General features: G+C 34.7%; 1 protein-coding gene across 1 annotated transcript in view; it reads left to right on the forward strand.

Annotated features, from left to right (window-relative positions):
* The window catches only part of STAG1 (STAG1 cohesin complex component), a 327,098-nt gene that overhangs the window by 86,992 nt on the left and 227,520 nt on the right, over positions 1-12,586 (forward strand). The window contains exon 2 of the mRNA XM_010947702.3: positions 10,665-10,776. Within this exon, the coding sequence (XP_010946004.1) occupies positions 10,748-10,776 (29 nt within the window). The 5' untranslated portion in view covers positions 10,665-10,747. The remainder of the gene's footprint in view (positions 1-10,664; positions 10,777-12,586) is intronic.

Raw genomic sequence — 12,586 nt, forward strand, 5'->3', positions numbered from 1 at the left:
TATTATTTTTTACATTTCACATGTAAGTGATATTATATAATATTTCTCTGTCTGGCTTCACATAGTATAATATTCTCTTGGTCCATCCATCTTGCTGCAAATGGCAATATTTCATTCTTTTTATGGCTGGATAATATTCCATTGTGTGTGTTTGTGCATGTATCACATCTTCTTTATCCATTCATCTGTTGATGGGCACTTAGATCATTTCCATGTCTTGGCCATTGTAACTAATGCTGCTATGAACACTGGGGTGCGTGTATCTTTTTGAATTAGAGTTATATTCTTTTCCAGGTATATTCCCAGGAGTGGGATTGCCAGACTTTATGGTAACTGGTTTTAGTTTTTTAAGAAACCTCCATACTGTTTTCCATAGTGGCTGTACCAGTACAATTTTTTTGTTGATTTGAACACTTAGCAGCCATTGTAAGTTTATTAATTGGCCTAATTTCAATACTGTTGTGTCTCAAGGAATAGGGAGGCCCACAGAGAGGGAGAGAGACAGGGGAGTAGCTGTTGAGTGGTGTAGTCAGAGAACAGACAACATTTATCAGTTATGTTCGCTGTCTTACGTGGGTATGGTTATTGGCACCCCAGAACAGTTACAATAATAATGTCAGAGATGACTGATCACAAATCACCATAACACATATAATAATAATAATGGAAAGTTTGAAATATGTGAGAATTATCAAAATATGACCTAGAGACGTGATGTGAGCAATTAATTGTTAGAAGAATGCCAGTGATAGACTAGCAGGGTTACCACAAAACTTTAAATTTGTAAAAAGCACAATATCTTCAAAGCACAGTAAAGCAAAGAACAATAAAATGAGGTATACCTGTAATAACTTGTAAATTTTTCTTTTGTCTTCATTCCTCTCATATCATCATTATAAATTATATCTTTTGATTCAAAGAAATAGATTCTCCATACTCTTGGATTGGAAGTATTAATACTCTTAAAGTGGCCATACTACCCAAAGAAATCTATGGATTTATTGCAATCCATATCAAAATACCCATGATAGTTTTTCACAGGACTAGAACAAATAGTCCTAAAATTTATATGGAACCACAAAAGACCCAGAATTGCCAAAGCAATCCTGAGGAAAAAGAACAAAGCTTTTTCCTTTGTTGAGGCATTACCCTTCCAGACTTCAGACAGTACTACGAAGCTGCAGTAATGAATTCAATGTGGTATTGGCACAAAAACAGACACAGAGAGAGCCCAGAAATAAACCCGCATACCTATGGTCAGTTAATCTACAACAGAGGAGAGAAGATAATCTCTTCAAGAAATGATGTTGAGAAGGCTGGACAGCTACATGTAAATCAGTGAAATTAGAACACTCCCTCAAACCACATACAAAAACAGAATCAATGGTTTAAAGACCCAAATATAAGACATGATACCATAAAACTCCTAGATGAGAACATGGGCAAAACATTTTCTGACATGAGTTGTAGCAATATTTTCTTAGATCAGTCTCCCAAGGCAAAAGATATAAAAGGACAGATAAGCACATGGGACCTAATCAAACTTACATGCTTTTGCATAGCAAAGGAAATCATCAACAAAATGAAATGACAGCCTGCGAAATGGGTGAAAATATTTGCAAGTGATGTGACTGGCAGTCCCTGACAATATACAAACAGCTCATACAACTCAATATTGAAAAAAGCAAACAACCTAATCAAAAAACGGCAGAAGACCTGAAGAGGCATTTTCCCAAAGAAGACATACAGATGGCCAAGAGACACATGAAAAGATGCACAACATTGTTAATTATTAGAGAAATGTAACTCAAAACCACAATGAGGTATCACCTCACACTGGTCACAATGGTTGTCATCAAAAAGTCTAGAAATAAAAAATGCTGGAGAGGGTGTGGAGAATAGGGAACCTTCCTACACTGTCGTGAATGTAAGTTGGTGTAACCACTATGGAAAACAGTATGGAGATTCCTTAAAAGACTAAAAATAGAGCTACAAATGATCTGGGAATCCTAGTCCTGTGTATATATCTAAAATAATGAAACTCTTAACTGGAAAATACATACGTACCCCAGTGTTCATAGTGTTATTTACAATAGCCAAGACAGGATTCACCAATAAATGAATAGATAAAGAAGATAAACACACACACTGGAATATTACTCAGCCATAAAAAGAATGAAATATTTCATTTGCAGGAACATAGATGGGCCTAGAGAATATCATACCAGCTGAAGTCAATCAGGCAGAGAAAGACATACTATATGTTATCACTTATATGTGGAATCTAAAAAATAACACCAATGAACTTATTTACAAAACAAAAACAGACTCACAGACATAGAAAACAAATTTATGGTTATCAAAGGGGAGAGGGAGGGAAAACAGGACAAATTAGGAGTATGGGATTAACAGGTACAAACTACCACACATAAAATAGGTAAGCAGCAAGATTTAATGTACAGCACAGGGAATTATATTCAACACCTTGTAATAACCAATAATGGAAAGTAATCTGAAAAATGATATCTAAAAACTGAATCCCTTGGCTGTGCACTTGGAACAAAGACAATGTTTAAATCAACTATACATATGAATTAAAAATTATATACATATGAATTAAAAATAAATTAGCTCTTTATATGTTTTGTATCATTAACATGGGTGTATAAATGCTATTTTTTCTTTTAAATCATATAGGAAACAAAATTAGAAATTATAAACCCAAAATAAAATAATACTGGCATCTGTATTTACATGAGTAGTTAGTTTTCCCAGTGTTCTCTTTTTTCCTATGGCTTCAAGTTATTGTTCATTGTTCCTTTATTTCTGTACGAAGATTGTTCTTTAGCATCTCTTTTATGGCAAGGCAAGTCTAGAGGCAAATTAATTTTTGTTTTTCTAGCTATGTCTTAATTTCTCTCCATTTTTGAATGATAGTTTGCTGGGTATGGAATTCTTGTTTGACAGTTTTCTTTCAGCATTTTAAATACGTCATTCTGCTACCTTCTGGCTTCCATGATATTTAATGAGAATTACATTAAATTAAATCCACAGTTAGTCTTACTGTGGATTCTGTGGATTGCTTGAATATGAGGAGGTTGTTTGTTTGTATTTTCATGTTTCCTTCAAAATTCTTTCATTACCTTTGGATTTTAAAATTTGTACCCTTGACACTTGAATCACGCAAGTTTGAACTGTACCTGTCTACTTATATACAGTTGTGTTTCAGTAAATACTAAAGTACTACACAATTCACGGTTGGTTGAATCCATTAATGTGAATCATGGATACGGAGAGCTGACTATAAAGTTATATGGGGATTTTTGACTTCAGGGGGTTGACATGCCTGACTGTGGCATTGTTTCATGAGTCAACTCTAGTTTGTATTTGTGTGACTCTCTTGGGTTTCCCCTACTTGGAGTCTTTTACCTTCTTTGTAAATTTCTATATTCAGTTGAAAATTGGAAAGTTTTCTGCCTTTATCTCTTCAGATATTCCACCCCTTTCTACCTCTTTCTCATTATTTACCTTTGGAAGTCTAACTGATATCTGGGTTTACTGGGAGAGGATTTCTTCTCTTTTCTTTCCTTTTCTATTCTTTCCTTTTCTCTTTTCTTTACTGTTCTTTTCTTTTTTTGTTTAATGTGCCTTACTTTCATATTTCTTTGTATGCCTTTTGATTTTTTGTTGTTGTTGAAAACGGGACATTTTGAATATTACAGTTCCATTACTTGGGACACTAGATTCTCTTCTCCTCATGGTTTACTGTTGTCTCTTGAGGGCTGCAGTTATCTCTTTTCTAAAGTGTTTTTGCAAGGACTGTTCTCTTTGTCATGGGTGGTTACTGAAATTTTGTTATCTTGGTGTTTAGCAGTGATGTTACAGATTTCCTTAGCCAACGTGAGTCGAAAGGAAAAAAGTAATCTTTTGGTGTTTATAGATTGTCTGTTAGCTAATAGACTTCTTCAAAGGTTAACCAGGTTACCTGTAGCTCTGCCTTAGTCTTCATCTTTTGCTTACACAGACAGCAAAGTTCAGCTAGGGTTGTAAACCTATGCTTCTCTCAGTTCTTCTCTGAGAATTCAGCCAGCCCTGGGCATTTGTGTAGCATTCTTTATTTCCTGGTATATAAGATAGCCCTAAAGCCCAGTTCCCCTAGACACCTTCCTCCTTAGCCTTTTTGTTTCGAAGATTTTTAGATGGTCTGATTCTTGCACCATCCACTGTCTTTTGCCCCATGCAGCTACTTGTATGTGTTTAAATCACTTTGAAGGTAACACTTGGGAAGCCCCAGCATGCTGCACTAGTAACTTGGTCTGCTCTCCTTTTGGATACCATTGAGCTGGGGGAGAGGAGATGGTATACAGGTAAGCAAAAATGCTACAGTACTTTTTATCAAATATAGTGGTCTCTGTTAGGCAATCTTCTCTATTTTGTAAGTTTTTATTACATTCTAGATGTTCATAAAGGATGACTTTTGTCATTTTTTGCCAAGCTAAGAGTTGCTTCAGTGGAGTTCCTGATTCTTGGAGTTTCCTAATCCTCCATTTTCCATGACAATATTCCTTTCTTTCATTTTTGAATGATTCATAATTCAAGATTCATAATTTTTTCCTCTCCCCTTTCAAACAGTGTTATTCAGTTGTCTTTCAGCTTACATAGTTTCTAACAAAAAGTCTGATATAATTGTTTTTCTGTTATGTGAGGAATTATATTTATCTTCCTTTTGAATTCTCTTGGCTTTTAGCAATATTTGTATTTTTGAGAATTTTCTGATCCTCCATCTGTGTTTTAATGTATTGTTATATCTAGAATGTTCTCCTCTGCTGACTCTTCATATCTTTATTTTGCCCTGAACTTTCTCTTTCCTTCTGGATTTCTAGTTATACCCATGTTATACTCTGTTAGGTACTGTGTCATGGCCTGTCTTGGGTGCTTTCTTTCGTCCCACTTCCCCTGCTACTTTTTTTCTCTTTTAATAAACTTTTTTTTTTTTAGACAAGTTTTAGGTTAATAGCAGAATTGAACAGAAGGTAGAGAGATTCCCTCTATAATCCCTGTTCCCACGTACATTAACCTTTCCCACTATTAACATCTCACATCAGAGTGGTACATCTGTTACAGTCAGTGAACCTACTGTTGACATGTCATTATCACCCAGCATTCATAGTTTACTTTAGAATTCACCCTTTGTGTTACGCATTTTAAGGGTTTTGATAAATGTACAGTTAGATGTTCCCACCATTATAATATCACACAAAATAGCTTCAGTGCCCTACAAATTCTCTGTGCATGTATATTCATCTCTTCTACCCTATAACTTCTGGCAATCACTGATATTTTTACTGTCTTCATAGTTTTGCCTTTTCCAGAATGCCATGTATTTATGATAAAATTGTATAGTATGATTCTCTAATACCATATACAAAAATAAACTCAAAATGGATTAAAGACCTAAATGTAAGACAAGATACTATAAAACTCCTAGAGGAAAACATAGGCAGAGCACTCTTTGACATAAATTGCAGCAATATTTTTTTTGAACCAGCTCGTAGAGTAATGTAAATAAAAGCAAAAATAAACAAATGGGACCTAATTAATCTTAAAAACTTTTGCATAGCTAAGGATACCATCAACAAAATGGAAAGACAACCTATAGAATGGGAGAAAATATTTGCAAATGATGTAAGCAATAAGGGACTAATTTCCAAAATAGGCACATAGCTCATACAGCTTAATATTAAAAAAAAAAAGCAACCCAATCAAAAAATGGGCAGAAGACCTAAACAGACATTTATCCAAAGAAGACATTCAGATGGCCAGCAAGCATATGAAAAGGTGCTCAACAATGCTAATTATTAGAGAAATGCAAGTCAAAACTACAGTGAGGTATCACCTCACACCAGTCAGAGTGACCATCATTCAAAAGTCCACAAACAGTAAATGTTGTAGAGGCTGTGGAGAAAAGGGAACCCTCCTACACTGTTGGTGGGAATGTAAATTGGTATAACCACTATGGAGGGCAGTATGGAGGTTCCTTAAAAAACTAGAAACAGGCTTACCTTATAATCCATCAATCCCACTCCTGGGCATATATCTGGAGAAAACTATAATTTGAAAAGACACATGCACCCCAACATCCACAGCAGCACTATTTACAATAGCCAAGACATGAAAACAACCTAAATGTCCATCAACAGAACACACACACACACACACACACACACAATGGAATAATGCTTAGACATAAAAAAGAATGAAATAATGCCATTGGCAGCAATGTGGATGGACCTGGAGATCATCATTCTAAGTGAAGTAAGCCAGAAAAAGAAAAATACCATATGATATCACTCATATGTGAAATCTGAAACAGAAAAGGACACAAATGAACTTATTTACAAAACAGAAATAAACTTACAGACATAGAGAATGAACTTACGGTTACCAGGGTTGAAAGGGGGTGGGAAGGGATAAATTGAGAGTTTGAGATTTGCAGATACTAACTACTATATATAAAATACATAAACCACAAGTTTATACTGTATAGCACAGGGAACTATATTCAGTATCTTATAGTAACCTATACTGAAAAGGAATATATGTATGTATGGGTGTGTTACTGAAACATGCTGTACACCAGCAATTGACTAAGCATTGTACACTGACTATACTTCAATAAAAAAGAGTTTAAAAGAATTTTTAAAACCCCCAAAACAAAAACAAAATCATATATTATGTAGTGATTTCACATTTGCTACTTTCAGTTAATAATATGCCTTTGAGCTTTCTGCATGTCTTTTCCTGGCTTGATAGCTCATTCCTTTTTTTTTTTTTTAATTATTTTTTATTGAAGTATAGTCAATTTACAATGTTGTGTCAGTTTCTGGTGTACAGCACAATAGTTCAAACATATAGGAACATACGTATATTTGTTTTCATATTCTTTTTAATCATAAGTTGCTACAAGATATTGAATATAGTTCCCTGTGCTATACAGTATAAACTTGTCATTTATCTATTTTATATATGGTAGTTAGTGTCTGCAAATCTCGAACTCCCAGTTTATCCCTGCTCACCGTTTTCCCCTCCCAGTAACCATACTTGTTTTCTATGTCTGTGAGTCTGTTTCTGTTTTGTGAATGTAAGTTTGTCTATTTTTTAAGATTCCACATATAAGTGATATCATTCGGTATTTTTCTTTCTCTTTCTAGCTTACTTCACTTAGAATGACATTCTCCAGGTCCATCCATGTTACTGTAAATGGCATTTTATTATTTTTATGACTGAGTAGTAGTCCATTGTATAAATATACCACAACTTCTTTTTCCAGTCATCTGTTGATGAACATTTATGTTGTTTCCATGTCTTGGCTATTGTAAATAGTGCTGCTCTGAACTTTGGGTGCATGTATCTTTCTGAATTAAGGTTCCCTCTGGATATATGCCCAGGAGTGGGATTGATGGATCATATGGTAAGTCTGTTTTCAGTCTTCTGAGGAATCTCCATTCTGTTTTCCACAATGGCTGCACCAAACTACATTCCTACCAACAGTGTAGGAGGGTTCCCTTTTCTCCACACCCTCTCCACCATTTATTGTGCATGGACTTTTTGAATGATGGCCATTATGACTGGTGTGAGGTGATACCTCATTGTAGTTTTGATTTGCATTTCTCTAATAATTAGTGATTATTGAGCATTTTTTCATGTGTCCATTGGCACTTTGTATGTCTTCATTGGAGAATTGCTTGTTTAGGTCTTCTGCCCACTTTTGGATTGGGTTATTTGTTTTTTTCTTATGACATTGTATAAACTGTTTATATATTCTGGAAATTAAGCCCTTATCAGTCTCATCTTTTGCAATAATCTTCTCCCATTCCTTAGGTTGTCTTTTTGTTTTGCTTATGGTTTCTTTTGCTGTGTGAAAACTTCTTAGTTTGATTAGATCCTATTTGTTTATTTTTGCTTTTATTTCTATTACTTGGGTAGATTGCCCTAGGAGAAAATTGTTGAGATTTATATCAGAGAAGTTTTGCCTATGTTTTCTTCCAGGAGCTTTATAGTGTCTTATCTTATGTTTAAGTTTGTGGATTTATTTCTGGGCTCTGTTCTGTTCCATTGATCCCTATGTCTGTTTTTTTTTTTTTTACCAATACCACGCTGTTTTGATGACTGTAGCTCTGTAGTATTGTCTGAAGTCTGGGAGGGTTATTCCTCCAGCTTGGTTCTTTTTCTTCAGTAATGCCTTGGCAATTCTGGGTCTTGTGTGATTCCATATAAATTTGAGGATTATTTGTTCTAATTCTGTGAAAAATGTCCTGGGTAATTTGATAAGGATCTCATTAAATCTGTAGATTGCTTTGGGTAGTGTGGCCATTTTAACAATATTAATACTTCCAATCCAAGAACATGGGATATCTTTCCATTTCTTAAAGTCATCTTTAATTTCCTTAATCAGTGTTTTGTCGTTCTCCACATATAAGTCTTTCACTTTGTTGGTCAGATTTATTCCTAAGTGTTTCCTTTTTTGGGTGCAATTTTGAAAAAGATTGTCTCTTTACCTTCATTTTCTAATATTTCATTGTTAGTGTAAAGAAATGCCACTGATTTCTGTACATTAATCTTATATCCTGCTACCTTGCCAAATCCTTTTATCAGCTCTAGTAGTTTTTGTGTGGAAGCTTTAGGGTTTTCTATATATATAGTATCATGTCATCCACATGTAATGATAATTTTACCTCTTCTCTTCCAATTTAGATACCTTTTATTTCTTTCTCTTGTCTGATTGCTATGGCTAGGACTTCCAATACTATATTAAATAGAAGTGGTGAGAGTGGACATCCTTGTCTTGTTCCAGATTTTAGGGAGAAGACTTCCAGCTTTTCACTGTTGAATATTATGCTGGCTGTAGGTTTGTCATAAATAGCTTTTATTATGTTGAGATATGTTCCCTCTATACCCACTTTGGTAAGAGTTTTTATCATAAATGGGTGTTGAATTTTATCAGTTGCTTTTTCTGCATCTGTTGAGACGATCATGTGATTTTTGTCCTTTCTCTTGTTGATGTGATGTATCACATTGATTTGTGTATGTTGAACCATCCTTGTGTCTCTGGGATGAATCCAGCTTGATCATGGTGTATGATCTTTTTTATGTGATGTTGGATTGTTTGCTAATATTTTGTTGAGGATTTTTGCATCTGTATTCATCAACGATACTGGCCTATAGCTTTCTTTTTTGGTAGTATCTTTGTCTGGCTTTGGTATCAGGGTGATAGTGACTTCATGAATGAGTTTAGGAGTGTTCTCTCCTCTTCAGTCTTTTGGAAGAGTTTGAGAAGGATTGGTATGAGCTCTTCGATAGCTTATTTCTTAAGTGCTAAATAATATTACATTGTCTGCATGTACCACAATTTATCTGTTCACATCCTAAAGGACATTTCTTTCCTGTGTGACAGTTTTGAATAAAGCTGCTGGAAACATCTTTTTCAGTTCGTTTGAGTAAATACCAAAGAATGTGATTGCTGGTAGTACAGATTGATTATAGTCTATATTTTGTGGCATATTCATTTTATTTTAAAATAATTTTCTTTTCCAAAAGACCTAAATAGACATTTTTCCAAAGAAAGTATACATAAATAACCAAAAGCTACATGGAAAGGTACTCAGCATCACTAATCATCAGGGAAATGCATATCAGAGCCATAATGAGATATCATCTCACACCTGTGTTAGGATATCTTTGACCCAAAAGATAAGATACGTATTTTGGTTGAGGATGTGGACAAGACAGAACCCTTGTGCACTGTTGGTATAAATGTAAACTGGTACAGCCTCTATGGAAAACACTGTGGAGGTTCTTCAGATAATTAAAAATAAAACTACCATATTATATAGCAATCTTATTTCTGAGTATATATCCAAAAGAACTGTTGTGCCAAAGAGATAGATGTACTCCCATCCATGTTCATAGCAGCATCATTCACCGTAACCGAGGTCTGGACACAACCTTAAGTGTTTGCAAACATATGAATAAAGAAAACCTGGATGTGTGTGTGTGTGCGCGCGCACGCGTGCACTTACACCTGTTTGTGTGTATGTATGTACACAGATACATTTGCATGCACACACACATTGGAGTATTACTTAGTCTTAAAAAAAAAAAAACGGAAATCTTGTTATTTGACAACATGAATTAACCTGGAGGGCATTATGCTAAGTGAAATGAGCCAGACAGAGAAAGACAGGTATCACATGGAATCACTTATACGTGGAATCTTTAAAAAGAAAAAAAAAGGAATTCATAAAAAGAATAGTAGAAAATGGTTGCCAGGGGCCATGTGGTAGGGGAAGTAGGGAGAGGTTGGTAAAAGCATACGATCTTTGTTATAAATTAATATGGTCTGTGGATCTGATGAGTAATATAGTGACTGTAGTTAATATCACTGTTTTGTATAACTGGAATTTGCTAAGAGAGTAGAACTTAAATATTTGGACCAAAAAAAAGTAAGTATGTGAGGTGATATTAATTAACTCAGTTGGGGAAGCCCTTCACAGTGTCTCTGTATGTCAAATCATCACATTGTAAATATCTTAGAATTTTGTCAATTAAACCTCAGTAAAGCTGAAAAAAATAATTTTTTTCTTTCTTTTTTTTTTAATTAACAGGATTGCCGTAGAGGTTTTTTACAAAGTTTTGAGTTGTACAGCACTTGATTCTTTTGCTCCATAGTGGAAAGACCTTTACAGCAATGATTACTTCAGAGTTACCAGTGCTACAGTAAGTATTATTACAGCTTTTTAAAAAATATGTATAATACTTTTCTACATCCAATTTGTCTCATTAATGAGACACATCAAATATGTTCTTTGATATTGGGCAATGTGTTTAAAATCAAGGAACTAGAGTGTGTAATTACCTTGTTCATTGCTATTGTAATATCAGTATGTTCTGTGTTACTAAACAAAAAAAAAAAACATGTTACTGTCTTATATGAGGTATCAACAAACTATGACCATGGACCAAATCTGGCATGCTATTTTTGTAAATATAGTTTTATTGGAACACTAATGCCTTTGCAGAATATGACCACTTTTGTGCTACAAGTTGTGATAGAGCGAGAGGTAGAATATAGCTCAAGAGGTAAGAGTGCATGCTTAGCATACACAAGGTCCTGAGTTCAATTCTCAGTACCTCTCCTAAAAATAAATAAATAGGTAAGCCCCTCCCCCCTCCAAAAAAAAAGCTATGATAGAGAAATGAGTTGCCTGCAGAGCATAAATATTTCATTTGGCTATTTACCAAAAAAGTTTGTAGACATCCCTATCCTGTATCACACTGTGCGTCTAACCTCCTCACACCCATGCTGAGCTGCTTTTCTCTGAGACTGAGATTGTGGTTAGTGGTTGTGGTTGGCATTTCTGGTGGCATCTCATTAGATCTGTTGGCATTGTAGGACACATCTAGAATTTAATATTGAATTTGGTCTTATTTTGGATTCTTGGGAAAGCGTACTCCAAGATACTTTTTCTTTAATAGGTGTTATTTAAATACAAATTAGGAATCTGCCTTCTGTGATCCTGTATGATAACAATGCTTTAGATATAATGAAAATGACCAACAGTTTATATAGTTATTTATATATTCTTATAGTCCCAGTTCATTTATATTAGTTTTTTCCAAGAGACTGTAGTCGCCTTCCAACTGATATCCTGGCCTTCTGTTTTTCCTTCAGAACTCTAAGGCAAAAATCTGTCCAAATTACTTCACCTGCTGAAAACTGTCAATACCTACCTTCCTCTTTTTGTTCAAATATAGGAGGTACAATTCAAACTCTTTCTATTTACTTACTTCAAGTCTCTTTATTACTCCTTAACTTGAACATAATACTTAGTTTGGAGGTCTCTGTATAGTATTTTTCTTTGTACTTTTGTTTTTCTTCATTCTGCTTGCAATGCCTGCGTGCCTCTTTCCTTACCTGGCCAACTCAGTAGTCCTGTGGGTGTTAGCTGAGATATGCCTCCAACAAAGCCCCACTGACTCCTCAAAATTGGGTAGGTTCCTGTCATACTTTTCCCTTTTAATATAGCACCATGCTTAACATATTTTACAATCCTTTCTTACTGTTTTTCCCTTTGTGCCTTATGTATGTATGGCCAGCTCCTAGCACATTGCTGGGTATTAGGGAGACCCGTAGTAAATACTCTTTGATTAAATATGAAACATAGGTTGTAGTTAACTGGATTGTATTTAAATAGAGATTGCATGGATAGGATATTTAATGTCATGTTTTGTGGATAACGGAATTTTTTTCATAAAAATGTAAACATACAATATGGTAGTGGATAGTAGCAATCTGTGAGGTGGGTAAATGAAATTTGCTTTCAGTCTGTGAGCTGGAGATAGTAGTCTTGGTCAAGTTGAAATCTAAGAAGAATTTATTGAAGACATACAGTTTTCTGAGGATTTTGCCAGATGCATTAGCAGCATATATTATCTTGCTTAATCTGCTCATCCACCAATACCATATCTACATTGTAGGTGAAAGGAAATGTGGTATGTCTCTTAGTATTTGTAAACTTCAGTTTCT

The sequence above is a fragment of the Camelus bactrianus genome, chromosome 1 (genome assembly GCF_048773025.1).
Source record: "Camelus bactrianus isolate YW-2024 breed Bactrian camel chromosome 1, ASM4877302v1, whole genome shotgun sequence".
Classification (NCBI taxonomy): Eukaryota; Metazoa; Chordata; class Mammalia; order Artiodactyla; family Camelidae; genus Camelus; species Camelus bactrianus.